The sequence below is a fragment of the Triticum aestivum genome, chromosome 1B (assembly GCF_018294505.1).
Source record: "Triticum aestivum cultivar Chinese Spring chromosome 1B, IWGSC CS RefSeq v2.1, whole genome shotgun sequence".
Classification (NCBI taxonomy): domain Eukaryota; kingdom Viridiplantae; phylum Streptophyta; class Magnoliopsida; order Poales; family Poaceae; genus Triticum; species Triticum aestivum.
This window is the reverse complement of record NC_057795.1, coordinates 67,398,840-67,416,840: the sequence shown is the minus strand read 5'-3', so window position 1 is coordinate 67,416,840 and position 18,001 is coordinate 67,398,840. Positions and strand designations below refer to the sequence as shown.

The window sequence follows — 18,001 nt, the reverse complement described above, 5'->3', positions numbered from 1 at the left end:
ACCAACAATTCGTCTACTTGGCCATACATATTTTTTTATTGAAGCTGCAGTACTTCGGTTCAGAGGGGTAGAAACATAACTATTCTTTTCCAAATTATAAGATCTACTATTTTTTTCTAAATCGGATTTTCTGAATCAAATGTATATAGACGTGTTTTAGTGTATTTGTTTACTCGTTTTAGTCCGTTTGTACTTCATATAAAAATATCCAAAAACATCTTGTAATTTGGAACAGAGAAGATAGTATATTCTTCACAAAAAATAAACTTAAGTAGTACTCCCCCCGTTCTTAAATATAAGTCTTTGTAAACATTTTATTATGGACTACATACGGAGCAAAGTGAGTGAATCTACACTCTAAAATGCATCTATATACATCCGTTATGTGGTTTGTAGTGGAATCTTTACACGGACTTATATTTAGGAACGGAGGGAGGGAGTAGTATATATTATACCTATGACATATGTGGTGCAGTGTGAGTTCTGGTCCGGTTCCATTCGAGGTAGGTTCCAAGTAGGGATGTTGCCAAGTGCGCAGCCCCAGTTGACTTGCCCTTTCCCCTCTTCTAGTTCCATCTTCCCCATCGATCCCTATTCATCTCTTCTTCCCTAGCTAGCTACTTGTTGAATTCCTGTTGAGTTTGTGCAGATCATATACATATTGTTGCTCAATATAGGATAGGGTTAGCGAGATGATGTTCCCAGATGCCGGTGCAAGCCCATACTTCCCACAAAGTCAGCAGCAGCGGTTCCATGGAATCAATGGCATTGGAGAGGACGCCGCCTTCCCCGGAGACGGCGGGTTGGCGCTGGCGGTGCCCGACACCCACCGCAGCACATGCACCCTGCTGTACAACCTGTCCGTGCTCAAGGACAAGGTACATCAGCTGGAGCCGCTCGTCGGCCTCGCGGTCGGTCGCGGCCACGGCCACGTCGTCGACCCCGTGGTGCCCGGAGCCAGCGCCGTCGTCCAGGAGATCATCGCCGTGGCTACATCCATGTTGTACGCCCTGCAGCACCCTTACGGCCTCGGCGCGTTGACAAAATCCGTTAATAACGCGGCCACGCCGGAGGATGTGGTCGACGGCCATGCAAAGAACGGCCTAGCGGATGATGACCAGGAGGCCATGGTCGATGCCATGCGGCAGTGGCAGCAGCAGCACCACCATGGTGGCGGCCACGACATCCCTGGAAAGTCCGCAGAGGCGGCCGCCGTGTCATCGTCGACGCAAGCGACGACGGACTCGGCGGTGGACACGACGATCATCGAGTTAGACGCGGCCGAGCTGCTGGCCAAGTACACGCACTACTGCCAGGTGTGCGGCAAGGGGTTCAAGCGCGACGCCAACCTGCGCATGCACATGCGCGCGCACGGCGACGAGTACAAGAGCAAGGCGGCGCTCGCCAACCCAACCACCAGGTTGTTCGGGCCCTCCGGCTACGATGCGGCGGTGGACGCCGCGGGGAGAAGGAACAAGTACTCGTGCCCGCAGGACGGCTGCCGGTGGAACCGGAGGCACGCCAAGTTCCAGCCACTCAAGTCGGTGATCTGCGTCAAGAACCACTACAAGCGCAGCCACTGCCCCAAGATGTACGTCTGCAACCGCTGCAACGGCAAGCACTTCTCCGTCCTCTCCGACCTCCGCACCCACGAGAAGCACTGCGGCGACCACCGCTGGATATGCTCCTGCGGCACCACTTTCTCCCGCAAAGACAAGCTCGCCGGCCATGTCTCCCTCTTCGCAGGCCACCAGCCCGTCGCGCCGCTCGCTGCCGGCAGGCACGGTAAGAGATCCTCATTATTGTCCACGTCCTCCTCCGACCTTGCTGGAAACTGCACCAACACCGGCTTCTCCATTACTCCTACATGACATGCATTGTGCAAATGTATGTGATACACGTACCTACGTGAGCCCATGAAACTGTAGATAGATATATAGCGGGGCTTGATTACACCATGCATGGATTGTTTTCAAAAATATATAGGGCTATCATACCCTGGAAAATATGTAGGGCATTTCGTACGTCTGAAGTTTTCTCTCTCTTCTTCTTTTGTACCCCCTCCGTTCGGAATTACTTATCGTGAGAATGGATGTATCTAGACGTATTTTAGTTTTAGATACATTCATTTTCGAGACAAGTAATTCGGAACGGAGGGAGTACTATATCAACTAGCCATACTCATGCGTTGCCTGCCATGAATGGGAGATTTGATTTCTCATTGTCGTATGCGGCTGCATAAATTTTGTATCTTAAGATATCGGATCGGATGTCCCCCAAGGAACATTTTGTATCTTAAGATACGAAATTTGATTTCCGACACATTTCGTACCGCTGCCATGAATTCATTACTTAAGATACGAAATGTGTTGGAAATTTCTACTACAAAAAAACATCTTAACTTAAAAGGTTGAAAATTTCATAGCTAATTAATTGTGATCGGATTTAAAATCCACTTGAAACACACTAATGCATGTTGCATGGTAGTAATATATAGGGAGGCTCATGTCTAGATCGGACGGATGATAATGGACAAGCTAGCAAATCCAGCGGCTGAACAATTTTGATGATGTATGGTTGGGCTTGTCTATAGATGATAAATATGGCTTGTCATCAAACTGTTGCCGCTCTGCCTTGGTGACACCTGCTGAAATGCAAGGGAGGGTAAAATTAAAATCAACAGAACCGATGTGCGTGACGGCTCAAAATCATACTCCCTCCGTTCGAAAATATTTGTCCCAAAATTGAATGTATATAGATGTACTATTTTAGTTTTAGATACATCCATTTGTATCTATTTCTTTGACAAGTATTTCGGGACAGAGGGAGTACATGAAGATAATATTTTCTTGGGATAAGGCCTAGTAGCGCAATTTTGTGATGAGTAATCCTCAATGTAACAAAGAGCTCCGTAAATGTCACTGCATCAGTCACTGTATTCCTCACGAAGACCATGCCCAAAATTTTAGTACGGTAGTATTATACAAAACATAAATGAGGATCGGACAAACAAACATAAATTTATACCTAACCTATCCACGTCATTTAGCGGAGCCGTCTCATCTAGATTGTGCAATTTCCCTCATGTACTCCAACCGGGCCATATCTAAAAATGTTAGATTACCGACCCCTATCTAGATCTTCACCAAAATTGGCTAGAGTATCTTTAATCATGCATGAATTGAAGTGGCTCATCGCCGCCACACCTTCGAGAGCAGTGAGAATGTTATGTTGTGATCCAAATTCAAGTATAAAGATAAAGGCTAATTTCTGACAAGCGAGGGAGTGAGGCCCGTCGCCGGTAGGCTTAGGCCGACACAAATATAAATTCAAGTATAAACACAGATCAATATTGACCTAGGTCACCTGTGTTATATATATATCCTTTGTAAGCCGCCGCATGGGAAAAGTTGATCGGTTGTAAATCTCCGGCGTTTGTAACCTTCCCTGATATAGTAAAGATTTGATGACTGGCGCCTGTGGTTTTTTCCACTTCGTGTTGGAGGGGTTTTTCACATTAAAATTGGGGAGTACCTAGAACTCATCTAGATGAGATATAATTTGGTCTCATTCACTTTGAAAACAAGAGCAGATATAACCCACGTCAGCACACACGCATCTTATAGCATCACATCCAATGGCTATAAAAGGTGAATGAGACCAAATTATATCTCATCTAAATGAGTTCTAGCAAAACTGTTAAAATTGTGTCTCTCCTATGTTGATTTCGTTATTCGTCGTTTGATTTGCCCGTCATATCTCTAACAGAGAAAGATGGCAATAGTTTCCTCAGTGACCTCATCATGGTACGCCTCCTCAGTTGTGTTGACAAAGCAACGCACATACACCTCGGGAACCTATATGTGTTTCTGTAGGTAGGAAGTTTAATCAATTACACTAATAGAAAAAGGCACATTTGTCCCGGTTCTTAAGGTCCATTTATCTCGATTCCCGAATCGGGACTAAAGTGTCGGTATTAAAACCCAATACCTTTAGTCCCGGTTCGCCTACGAACCGGGACAGATTGGGCCTTTTGTCCCGGTTGGTGGCACCAACCGGGACCAAAAGACATCCACGCGTCAGCAGTTTAGGTGTTGGGTTTTTTTTGGAAGGGGGGGGGGGTGGGTGGGTGGGGGTTTTGTAGGGTTAATTTAGGGGTTCCATATATTGTGTTAACTAGCTAATAAACATAAGTGTCCTCTCTTATCTCTGTGCTTGGTCGACGCTACGTACTGTACATATAGAGAGGACTCGACACACTAGCTAGCTAGTAAGCAAATGAAGGAAACCATTAAGTACAGAAGATCGTCATGAACATATACAGAGAGAAGTGATCGACCTCTCCTTCTCTGAGAGATTGGTCGAACAACAAGTTTTCGTATATCTATCCAACGCTACTGGCTACATATATACAATATAAGATCTCTTACAATCCCCTAACATCTGAACTCAATTTCTACATGGTATTCTCCGTCTTTATCGATGACGTGGTCAAGAAAGAATCCCGCCAATTCATCTTGAATTGCTCGTATGCGATCTTGTGGTAGGAGTTCATCCCGCATCTGAAACATCTAATTTGAAGAAGAGGGTCAATACATATATATGAGTGAAACTCAACACAAATGATGGTAATAAAAATAAAATTGTGAATATTATTGCTTACGCACTTCATATTGTTTTTTTAGAGTAGCCCCGCTCACAGGTCGTGTGGCGGATGAACTCGCAAATGTAGTATCCACAGTAATTATTCCCGGGATCCTGCCACAACCACTTTACAAGAAATAGAGGTCAATCAAACTGATAAGCAAACATGCTAAATGGTATTGATGAAACTAGCTAGAATCAATGGGAGATGCGTGGAACTAGGCAGTAGTACATACTTTCGGGTGTTTAAATCGCAGCTCTGCCGACAATCCCGGAGCTTCTGCGGTGAACTTTTTCCAAACCCTGCCAGACAAAGAAAACAATTACTTGATATCAGGAAATGAACAAAGTTGCCTATATGGTGCGATAATGATTGATTGAACTTACTTCTCGAGCATTTTAGTCATGGTCGCATACTCCTCGGGATTTTTTGTTTCGAGTCTATGACGGTTACTAGTCCCTGCTCAAGCTTAATCTCTAGTAGAATAAAGTGGAAGCTGCACACACATGCATGACTCATCAATTACATTACTATAACCTCGAGTAATAAGGGAAACTGAATATGCACAAGATAGTAACACTCACTTGAATTCGTAAGGAAAGAGTATTGTATCTTTGTTTTAATTTTGAAGTAACGATCGTAGAAAGTTGGCCTCGCTTTGTTTGGCATCATGTTTAACATTCCATTCATCTATGAGATTTGTGTCAATGAACCCAATATCACCGATTTGTCTTTTCTTCAATTCGGGTGATCTTCAATCTGCATAATATAGTGAGGATAATTATATATACATGCAATGAAAGAGCTGAGCTATATATAGATACTTAATTACAGAAGGAGTACTTACAGACAGTAGCAAGTGATGATTACTTTGTCGAGGGCCTTTTAATTGAAAAACTGGAAGAACTCCTCATATGGAACAGACAACAGAGCAATTCCAACGAGGTCGTGCTCCTCTTTAACTCTCAGTGTCAAAGTATCCTTCCCAGACTTGCTGCAGATGTCCATGTACCAATCATGGAATCTTCGCATCATCGTTGTTAGTGGAGGATGACCAGGTTTCACGAGAGGCTTCCCGTGCCGGAATTTGAATGTGTCCACCTCCATTGTATCAAAAAGTGCATTGTTGGGCATGTAATCTCCTAGATTGGTATCGGGCACCATCCCTGAAAGTTTAGCAACGATATCGCTATACACCTTGAGTGGGGGGCACGATTGCTTCGCTTGTTCGCCGAGCTGGGGAATTTTTTCCCACTTATTCGTTCTGCTAACCTTTGATCAATGCAAGTACTTCCTGACCGCTCCGCTTCCTTATATGTCCTTTCAATAATGCGCCATAGTTGGTTCGCGGTGGAGGCGGTGATGCTTGCTTCAGGGCATCCAAAGTGCGCTTTGCTTTCACCAGATCTATCTTCTCCTCCGGAGGTGGATGTTTCTTAGCTTTTGTCATTTCAAATAAGTCCTTCACTTGGGCTTCACAGATCTTCTTGTTTTCCTCCTCGCTCATCTCGTATGGTAACTTCTCTAGAGGCTTGAGGGAAGGACCAAATCTGTATTGCCTCCCGCCTCTGGCTGTACTGCTAGACACCGGAGAAGCCGGAGCGGCAGCGAATGCCTTCTTTCGTTGCTTACGAGATGGAGAAGAAGGAGGTGGAGTGGTACGACGCGTCGGAGCAGCCGGAGCGGCAGCGTCTGTGTTCCGCTGTCGCCGATGAGGCGAAGGAGGAGGCGGGCTGCTCGGACGCGCTAGAGCAGGCGGAGAAGGAGGCGGGTACTGCCGCCCTCACACGCCGAAGCAGGACCAAACCTACTTGACTCATGCTCCAAAAGTCCCTTCTTGGAAATTGATGTCAAAGGGGGAGAGAGAGCACATCAAAGCTTATCACATAAGAGAGAATGTGCTCATAAAAGCTTATCATGATGCTCTTACTCTTAAGAGGAAAGTTGTCTCATGTCTTCAAGAGGGGAAATACATGATGGTATATGGTATGTTATGACTTTATCTGCTCTGGTTATTTTCTTGTTTGCTCTAATTTTCTGCTATCCTTTCTACTCCCATTATCCCATGTCAGATTCAGGGGGAGAAAGACATCTAAGGGAAGAAAATCTTTGGAATTATTTGCATATCTTTACTCTTGGGGACATGTCAATATCCAAATAGAGTACCTAGTACTCACACTCCACATGTCATCCTAGTCTTGGTATTCTTGTGCTCTTTAGTTCTTGCTCTGTCTAGTAGATGTTCTTGTGTTATCTAACCTTGTTTACCCTAGTACATCTTCTTCAAGCTAGCTCAAGACCACAAGGTAAGTATATGCATCACATTCATGTGCATGAAGATCTCTTGCTATGGTACATATTGTTTGCAAGAGAGACTCATGAACATGAAAGTATAATTCCAGTATCTATATCATTTGCTCTGATGCATATAGCCAAGACACATGTAACCGGCCGATGCAGGACATGGACGATGGCATCAAATCACCAGTCCACACCAACACCCCTGCCACCGGCTGATGCAGGGCCACCTCCACTTACGATGTGTACATGGTGGACACCCCCAAGGACAGCGAAGATGGCGCCAACGACGGTGATGGCTCCCCCAGAGACAACAACAAGCCAGACAAGGAGCCGCCTAAACGTCGACGACAGTACAGGCGGTCCAAGGGACGAAGAAGCAGGGAAACCAATATGGACACCAGGGAGGAGCACACCCTAGACAACATCAAAGACCTTGGCAACCCAACCCTCGATCAGCAGCCTGATGGCTTGGAGGAGCGTGAGGACGAAGTTGATCCCGAGGACCTCAATGACTCCGAGGACAGTAATTACCTCCCTCTTTCCGAGGAGGAGGTTAGTCTTGGATTAAGGGGTTCTCAGACAGCCGGACTATATACATTGGCCGGACTGTTGGGCTATGAAGATACAAGATGGAAGACTTCGTCCCATGTTCGGAGGGGACTCTCCTTTGCATGGAAGGCAAGCTTGGTGATTCGGATATGTAGATTCATTTCTCTATAACCGACTCTGTGTAACCCTAGCCCCCTCTGGTGTCTATATAAACCGGAGGGTTTAGTCCGTAGGAGAAGAACAATCATAATCATAGGCTAGCTTCTAGGGTTAGCCTCTACGATCTCGTGGTAGATCAACTCTTGTAATACTCATATCATCAAGATCAATCCAGCAGGAAGTAGGGTATTACCTCCATAGAGAGGGCCCGAACCTGGGTAAACATCATGTCCCCCGCTTCCTGTTACCATTAGACTTAGACGCACAGTTCGGGACCCCCTACCTGAGATCCGCCGGTTTTGACACCGACATTGGTGCTTTCATTAAGAGTTCCACTGCGTCGTCACCATAAGGCTTGATGGCTCATTCAATCATCTACAACAACGCAGTCCAGGGTGAGATTTTTTTTTCCAGACAAATTTTCATATTTGGCGGCTTCGCACTGCAGGCCAACTCGCTTGGCTATCTGGAGCAGATTGACAGCTACGCCCCTGGCCATCAGGACAGGTTTGGAAGCTTAAACTACACTGCTGACATCCGCGGAGACTTGATCTTTGATGGATTCGAGTCCATGACAGCTGCACCCGGCCACCATGATGAACATGACCTAAATCTGTCATCAGACCGCGTGCAGGAGATAGCACCTGTAACTACCCTGGCCCTAGATCCAGAGCAGATTGCGCCATCCGAGGACGGGAAGCTCAACCTCGCCACGAAAACCATAGACTCAGCGGCGCTAGAGCCGAACACATATCTGACCTCCAACGAGGCATGTGTCATCGAAACCTCGGACTCGTCTCCGGCCATAGGCTCCGAACCGCGTGCATCCGCACCCATCGAATCTGAGTGGGCACTGATCTTAGAGTTCAGCTCCGCGGACATCTTCCAAAACTCACCCCTAGGTGAAGTGTTAAACTCATTAAAATATCTCTCCTTGTCAGGAGATTCAGGGCCGAACTATGTCCGGCTTGAGTGCGGAGCGGACGACGAAGAATTTCATTACCCACCCACCACCCACTTGATAGCCACTGTCGACGATTCGACCGACATGCTTGATTTCGACTCTGAAGGCATCAACGGTATGGATGACGATGCCGGAGAAGAACAGGAACCACCGCCCACAGGGCACTGGATAGCCACCTCCTCATATGACATATACATGGTGGACACACCCAAAGAAAACAATCGTGAAGACAAAAAGGATCCAGTTGAAGACAAACCTACTGAGAAGCCGCCGAAGCGCCGACGTCAGCGGCGCCGCTCTAAACCTTGCCATGGTAAAAACAGCGATACCGACACAAGAGAAAACAACACCCCGGACGACGCCGAAGACAATGAGGACCCCGCAGACCAAGCAATGGAGAAGGACGAACAAGGAGATGGCGAACACAGTCCGGGGCCACTTCCCGATCACAGCGATGCCAAAGACACCAGTTATCAACTTGTCTCCGAAGAGGAGATCAGTCCGGGTGACGATGCATTCATCATCTCGGAAAAACAATTGGAACAAGAGCGCCTCCACCAGAGACTTATCGCCACCGCAAGGAGCTTGAAGAAGCAGAAGCAACGGCTTAAAGCTGTGCAGGACACGCTCAATGATAGATGGAATGAAGTGCTCGACATTGAGGGAAAATACGGCGGTAATCGCCAAACAAAGAGCTATCCCAAACGTAAACTGCTGCCACAATTTGACGATGAGGCTATCGCGCCCATACCGTCGAATAACAATACGGCCGACCAACCAGACCGACCGCCTCGTGGTCGAGACAGAGCGGTTAACAACACCGCACACAAACCCGCACCCCCTCCCCATAAAGGAAGGGAGGTTGCAACCAAGGGCTAGAAACATGATTTACGTGAAGACCTGGACAAAAGGGCTGACATAACCATGTCCATCTATGGATCTAGGGAACGTGTTCCTGCACAGGATCATGGCCATCAAACCAAATATACCGGTTGCTTACCAATTTGGAACCAACACCGAACACTACAACCGTCGGACTCATGCCACGACATAGCCAAATACAGGGGCACTGCACATCCCCTGTGCTTCACCGATGAGGTGTTGGATAATGAATTTCCAGTAGGGTTTAAACCCGTAAATATCGAGGCTACGACAAAACGACAAACCCTGCATTCTGGATAGAAGACTTTATTCTTCACATCCACATGGCTCGCGGAGATGGTCTCCACGCCATAAAATACCTACCCCTCAAGCTCAAAGGACCAGCTCGGCACTGGCTGAAAAGCCTCCCCGAAAATTCCATTGGAAGCTGGGAAGAGCTCGAAGACGCTTTCAGGGCCAACTTTTAAGGGACCTATGTCCGACCTCTGGATGCAGACGATCTAAGTCACATAACCCAACAACCCGGAGAGTCAGCCCGAAAGCTTTGGAACAGATTTCTTACCAAGAAGAACCAAATCGTCGACTGTCCGGACGTCGAAGCCTTAGCAGCTTTCAAACATAGTGTCCGGGACGAATGGCTAGCCAGACACCTCGGCTAGGAAAATCCAAGGACAATGGCAGACCTAACTACTCTCATGACCCGCTTTTGTGCGGGTGAGGACAGCTGGTTGGCCCGTATCAGCACCAGTGATCCTGGCACATCCGAAATCAGGGATGGCAATGGAAAACCACGACACAATAAAAACAAACATTAGAACAATGAAGAAAGCCCAGACAATACATCGGTAAACGCCGGATTCAGGGGCTTTAGACCCGGTCAATGGAAAAAGTCACTTAAAATCAGCAGAGATGGTCCATCCAGCCTAGATAGAATTCTAGACAGGTCCTGCCAGATTCATGGTACCCCCAACAAGCAAGCTAATCATACCAACAGAGAATGTTGGGTCTTCAAGCAGGTCGGCAACCTCAATGCCGAACACAAGGGGAAGGGACCGCAAAGCGAAGACGATGGGTCTTCAAGCAGGTTGGCAAGCTCAATGCCGAACACAAGGGGAAGGGACCGCAAAGCGAAGACGAGGATGAATCTCGCCAACCGAATATAGGGGGGCAGAAATTTTTTCCAGCGGAGGTCAAAACAGTGAACATGATTTATGTCACTCATATCCCAAAGAGGGAGCGCAAACGCGCACTCCAAGACGTATATGCTGTAGAGCCCATCGCCCCCAAATTTAACCCATGGTCGGCCTGCCCAATCACCTTCGATCGCAGGGATCATCCGACTAGTATCCGTCACGGGGGTTCGGCTGCCTTAGTGCTCGACCCAATAATCGACGGATACCACCTCACCCGAGTCCTCATGGACGGCGGCAGTAGTCTCAATCTGATATATCAGGACACCGTCCGCAAGATGGGGATAGACCCGTCAAAAATCAACCAAAGCAGCACTACCTTTAAAGGAGTAATACCAGGCGTAGAGGCCCGCTGCGCGGGCTCTCTAGCATTGGAGGTTGTATTCGGTTCTCCCGATAACTTTCGAAGCGAAGAACTAATCTTCGACATTGCTCCGTTCCGAAGCGGCTATCATGACTACTCGGAAGAACGGCCTTCGCCCGTTTCAATGTAGTCCCGCATTACGCTTATCTCAAACTCAAGATGCCCGGTCCACATTGCGTTATCATGGTCAGCAGAAACACGGAGCGCTCTCTTTGTATAGAAGAATACATGGCGGCTCTAGCAGCCGAAGCACGAAGCGGCCTTTTTAAGCCGAGCAATTCATCGGTCTTCAAGACCGCAGACACAGCTAAACGTGTTTGGCGCACACCTAGGTGTAGCAGCTCAGATAAACCTGAGCTAGTTTAGCAGCCATGCCCCCATAAGAACAGCCCATAAGAAGGCTGTACATGTTTCCCCATGTACATAAATATACACTCAAAATTCCTTGGGTAGCTGCTACGTCTTGAGCTTGCGTTGGTTTTCCTTGAAGAGGAAAGGGTGATGCAGCGCAGTATCGTAAGTATTTCCCTCAGTTTTTGAGAACCAAGGTATCAATCCAGTAGGAGGCTCCTCACAAGTCCCATACACCTACACAAACAAATAAAGAACTTGCAACCAACGCAATAAAGGGGTTGTCAATCCCTTCACGGCCACTTGCGAAAGTGAGATCTGATAGAGATAATATGATAAGATAAATATTTTTTGGTATTTTATGATATAGATGCAGAAAAGTAAAGATGCGAATAAAAGTAGATTGAAAGCTTATATGATAAGAGATAGACTCGGGGGCCATAGGTTTCACTAGCGGCTTCTCTCAAGATAGCATAATTATACGCTGGGTGAACAAATTACTGTCGAGCAATTGATAGAAAAGCAAATAATTATGAGATTATCTAGGCATGATCATGTATATAGGCATCACGTCCGTGACAAGTAGACCGACTCCTGCCTGCATCTACTACTATTACTCCACACATCGACCGCTATCCAGCATGCATCTAGAGTATTAAGTTCATGAAGAACAGAGTAACACATTAAGAAAGATGACATGATGTAGAGGGATAAACTCATGCAATATGATATAAACCCCATCTTTTTATCCTCAATGGCAACAATACAATATGTGCCTTGCTGCCCCTGCTGTCACTGGGAAAGGACACCGCAAGATTGAACCCAAAGCTAAGCACTTCTCCCATGGCAAGAAAGATCAATCTAGTAGGCCAAACCAAACCGATAATTCGAAGAGACTTGCAAAGATAACTTAATCACACATAAAAGAATTCAGAGGAGATTCAAATATTTCTCATAGATAAACTTTATCGTAAATCCACAATCCATCGGCTCTCGACAAACACACCGCAAAAAGAGTTACATCGAATAAATCTCCAAGAAGAGGGAGGAGAACTTTGTATTGAGAATCAAAGAGAGAGAAGAAGCCAAGCTAATAACTATGGAGCCGAAGGTCGGTGGTAAACTACTCACAACTCATTAGAGAGGCCTTGGAGTTGATGTAGAGGCCCTCCATGGTGGATTCCCCCTCCGGCGGAGCGCCGGCGACGGCTCCAAGATGGGATCTCATGGATACATAAGGTTATGGTGGTGGAAATAGTTTTTCGGTGGCTCCCCTGATGGTTTCGGTGTACATGGGTATATATGGGAGGAAGAAGTACGTCGGTGGACGCTCGAGGGTCCCACGAGACAGGGGGCGCGCCCAGCCCTAGGGGGCGTGCCCTCCACCCTCGTGGCCGCCTCGCTTGTTTCTTGACTTGCACTCGAAGTCCCGTGGATCACGTTTGTTCCAAAAAGATCGCTTCCGAAGGTTTCATTCTGTTTGGACTCCATTTGATATTCCTTTTCTTCGAAACACTGAAATAGGAAAAAAAAACAGCAATTCGGGTTGGGCCTCTGGTTAGTAGGTTAGTCCCAAAAATGATATAAAGGTGTAAAGTAAAGCCCATAAACATCCAAAACGGGTAATATAATAGCATGGAACAATCAGAAATTATATGATACCAGGGGCTGCAAACATGTCATAAAGCCCACAATTCGGCTTGCCTCATTAATAGGCAAATATCTCGTATCTCTAAATATCCATCGAGAATAACTAACTTTTCGCACGCTTACTCTTTTACACGAGTTTTCGTTTTACAAACACTATTCGTGCGACACCCTTCCAGGATACGGCACAACGGAGAGACAGGCGTAGACGTGCAGCAGGGCCCCGCTCAAAGGTTTCTCTTTAGATTAAGCCCCTGTGTAAACCTTCTTTACTGTCTTTCGTTGCTTGACATCCCGTGGGTATTCAATACACCCACAATGGATACTGGCGTCATAGGAATTTTGCCATGGCAGATCAATGCACGTACCTAGAAATATAGGGTTCATAATCAAGGGCGTTGCTCAACCCAGTATATGTTATAAAGTCCGAATACCTTAGGGAGTGTTCGGCGTCGCGAGTTAGGCCTTATATGCATCAGCTCCGAATCATGTCTTTGGTCAAATGTTGGGTTTGCCCGGCTCCTGGGTTTGCTGCCTTATGTTCCGTTCTATCGGCTAAGGCGGCCAAAGGAGAACTACTGCGATTGTGCCCTGGTTATTCCGGATGAGCACCTCAGTAGAGAAAGCCGAAAACTGACTGTCATGATACAACGAGAGACTGGTCAACCACTCGAAGACTCATCAAAATCTATAGGATTCCTCCGCATTAACGAAGGACCGTTTCCCGGTCACGTACATACGCGTCCCTATACGGATGCACACAGATGTACTAGGGGCTACTTAGTAGCCCCACTATTAAACTCCCATGGCTAAGTGAAAGTGTTACATCTATATAGTCCGGTTGCCTGGTTCGACGTGCGATCACCTCCTTAATGGACCAAGACGTTGGATCAAGTGTGATTACGCATATACTTTTCGAATACCCCCACATTATATGCGTGGGGGCTAAAGCCAACGACTGCTAACTTTCAAGTTATATGAATACATAAACGGCCGCACAGGAGGTAATACAACACTTTCAGGCAAAAGTATAAACATAGCCTCTATATCTAACACATAATGGTTTACAATTCAGTGATTTGTCACTCGAACATGAAATTCTTCAAACACCGAGCCTCTATTCTATGGGCACCTTCTATGACCTGCTCAAAGTACTGCTCAGCTGGGTCTTGGCTTCCTGCCGGACCTTGGGTCGCAACGCCGGTGGCCTCCATATCTGCCCAATATGTCTTACCACGGGCAAGAGCCATCCGCGCACCCTCTATACACGCCGACCTCTTCACATCATCGATTTGCGATCTAGCGCCAAATAATTGTTGCACCAAACCAAAGTAACTATCCGGCTTCGGTCCCCTCGGCCATAGATGGTCTATTACAGACCTCATTGCAAGGCCGGACAGCATATGAAGCTCGGCTATAACGGACATCTTCTCACTCAATGGTAATGAGCGCGCTGGGGCATTAAATTGCGACTGGAACAGCCTTTCCATTTCGTTATCTTTATGATCCTTGAACAACTTGGTCACATCAGCCACACTCTTCGCCAAGTCCGCATACTCATCTGCAGCGCTCCATAGCTTATCCAATGGAGCATACTTTGGATCTAAACACTTCATCCGCAACAAATAAGGATTTCCAGCCGCGATTTCTCCGGCTTGTTGAAGTTCCTCCCGCGCGTCCCTAATTTCAGAGCGCGTCTCCTTAGCTAAATCTAGTGCCTTCTTCAGGTCAGCCGCCTTCGCCTGATTCTCCTTTTCGAGAAGCTCATACCGGCCGGCGGTGTCCCACGGCTCCACAGCCATCTTAGTTATCTTTTCTTCGCTTCGGTGATGAGCAGCCTGTTCGGCTCTCAAGTCTTCGGCTGCCTTTAGGGCAGCCGCATTGCTAACCCAGGCATGTTCCTTGGCTAGGGCAAGTTCCGCCCTCAAGGTCTCAATGGCAGCAGCTCCACCTGCAGCCACATCATATTGTATTAATATTTCAATACTCCTCATATTTCTTAAAGCAAATAAGGAAAAAATGAGCGCATACTCTGTGACTCGTCAATCCGCTTATTTATAAGCGTGACGTCGATATCCACCACATCAATTTGTCGCCTTAGTTCGGCAAGTTCAGCATTCCGGTCTATCGCCGGACTCTTAGCCACCTGCGTATAAATGCAGTACAATCATTACCTGAGAGTGTGATCCTGCGTTTGCTGCCTAGGGCTGGCAACCAGAGTCTCAGGGGCTACTATCTATATAGAGCACATCTATCACGTGCGGTGCAACCAAAAAACTGCGTATTTCGTTGCTTACTTCAAAGCCCTTGAGCAAGCTCCTAAAAGCTTCATTTAACCCGCTTGTGGCGGAGGACATTTTCTCCAACACCGTACCCATTAGTGTACGGTGATCCTCCGAGAGAGCAGCTGACTCCAGGAGGCCCGTCAGTATGTTCGGCCGGACACTGGACTCTCCTGGACCCTTTTCATTGTCCTCCACAGGAGCCGAACGCACTGGGCTCAGGGCGGCCAAAGTGTTAGCTTCTGGCCTCAGTGGATCTGGACTCCTTCGTGACGACACCTCAGGGTCGCCTGCCTCATGTGGCGGAGAGGTAGGTGGGGTTTCACTCTCCATCATCTCCGGAAGAAGATCCCCCGAGGAAGAACCCTGTTGAGATGAACTGCTAGCCGGACTACAAAAAAATAGGTCCCGGATATTACACTCAGAGGAAAAAGCAATAAGCTTCTTATTTATTAAACTTACAGCTCGGTGGAGGGCTGGCCCGTTAGCGGGCACTGTGCGGTAAGGACGCCCTTCGTGGCAGGGCCCTTTGGTGAAGTTTTCTTCCCTTGTTTAGGCGCCTCCATTTCCAAGTCTTCGGAAGCGGCCCTTTTCTTCCCGCGGGGGGAGGAAACCTCAGATTCACCTCCCCGATTCTTCTCCTCCATGGAGACATTAATTCCCCCAGTTCGGATGCACAATGTGTGAGGCTCACTCTTGGCTTCTCCACTCTCCCCTTCATCTTTCTCCGATGGCACTTGACTTAGGGCCCGTTTAAGCATCATGGCTATTGTCGAACCTGGCGAGCCTTCGGGAAGCGGGGCCGGACACCTGATTCTTTCCGCCTTACTAAGCCAATCCTGGTCGCGGACAATTTTTCAGAGCAATGTTATGACAAATATAAACAAAGTGTTCGGTCATAGGGTTACTTACTTGGGTATCTGGGCGGTTGCAGCTCAGGCCCGCATCCTCGGTGGTGTCCGGACACTTTATTCGTGGTCCGAAGAACAACTTATACATTCCTTCGGGCATCATGCCGAAGAAGTGTTGAATGGTTCGCAGACCTTCTGGATTGAACTCCCACATCCGGAGAGGTCGACGTTTGCACGGCAGGGCCCGCCGAACTAGCATTACCTGTATTATTTTGACAAGACTAATGTCCCTCTCAAGGAGCTCCCGAATGCGGCTCTGCAATGTCGGTACATCGTTTGCAGGCCCCCAGTCCAGTCCCACGTTGGCCCACGACGCCAGTTGAGGCAGAGGGCCCGAGCGGAAGGCGGGGGCGGCCGCCCACTTTGAGCCTCGGGGAGCTGTGACATAGAACCACCTCCGCTGCCATAGATCAGATACCTTCGGGAAGGAGCCTTCGGGCCACGTGGCATCAGCGTTCCTTCTTATTGCGGCGCCCCCACACTCTGCGTGTCGCCCCTCAATCATCTTCGGCTTCACATTGAAGGTCTTGAGCCATAGGCCGAAGTGGGGGTGATGTGGAGGAAGGCTTCACACACGACGATAAACGACGAGATGTGGAGGATGGAATCCGGAGCTAGATCATGAAAATCTAGCCCGTAATAGAACATGAGCCCCCTCACAAAGGGATCAAGAGTAAAGCCCAAGCCCCAGAGGAAGTGGGAAACAAATACGACACTCTCATTAGGTTCGAGAGTGGGGATGATCTGCTCAGGGGCTGGAAGCCTATGCTTGACGTCGGCGGTCAGGTATCTGGCCTCCTTGAGCTTCGCAATGTCCTCCTCTACGATGGAGGAGGCCATCCACCGACCTTGAAGGTTGGATCTGGACATGATTGAAGATCCGAAGTACCTAAGCTTGAGCTTCGGGTGTTGGAACTCGAGGGACAGAAAGGCGCAAGCGTGGTAATAAAAGGGATAGGCCTTGATCCCTCTATAAAGGGGGGAGAATGTCAAGCGTCCCCAATGTGTACGTTCGGGACTTGCCTAAAAACACGGAGTCACGCCAACAGGCGTGGTGGTACTACCCATACCCGTATTGATGAGAATCTCGCGATAATAGGGACACGATCTCTGCTTCGACAAGACGTGCCAAGGAAACCGCCTCGCAGTATGTGCGAAAGTAGGTTGTAGAAAACGGTCCGAATAATGACCGGGCCGTGGCGTGATGTCACACTACGAAGAGTTGTCAGCAGATTAGATTCGTGGTTTATTATTCTCTCTATGGTGTATATGAAATTTGTCTTGCAGAGCCGGACACGGTCCTTGTGTTCGGAATTTATCTTGGAGTATTCGGAGATGGAACCCGCCTCGCAATGCCGAAGACAATCTACGCGCCGGACTCATCGTCATTGAAGCCTGGTTCAGGGGCTACTGAGGGAGTCTTGGATAAGGGGGTATCCGGACAGCCGGACTATGTACTTTGGCCGGACTGTTGGACTATGAAGATACAAGATTGAAGACTTCGTCCCGTGTCTGGATGGGACTCTCCTTGGCGTGGAAGGCAAGCTTGGCGATTCGGATGTAGATCTCCTTCTCTGTAACCGACTCTGTGTAACCGTAGCCCCCTGCAGTGTTTATATAAACCGGAGGGTTTAGTCCATAGGACACAACAACAACAATCATACCGTAGGCTAGCTTCTAGGGTTTAGCCTCTCTGATCTCGTGGTAGATCAACTCTTGTAATACTCATATCATCAAGATCAATCAAGCAGGAAGT

General features: G+C 47.8%; 1 protein-coding gene across 1 annotated transcript; it reads left to right on the top strand.

Annotated features, from left to right (window-relative positions):
* Positions 1-598: 598 nt before the first annotated feature.
* LOC123086919 (protein SENSITIVE TO PROTON RHIZOTOXICITY 2) lies at positions 599-2,024 on the top strand. Its single transcript, XM_044508771.1, has one exon. The coding sequence runs from the start codon at positions 693-695 to the stop codon at positions 1,869-1,871; it is 1,179 nt and encodes a 392-aa protein (XP_044364706.1). The 5' UTR covers positions 599-692; the 3' UTR covers positions 1,872-2,024.
* Positions 2,025-18,001: the final 15,977 nt, after the last annotated feature.

What these genes read in the sequence shown, in the direction of transcription:
- LOC123086919 (XM_044508771.1), top strand. Translation starts at nt 693, where the DNA reads ATGATGTTCCCAGATGCCGGTGCAAGCCCATACTTCCCACAAAGTCAG.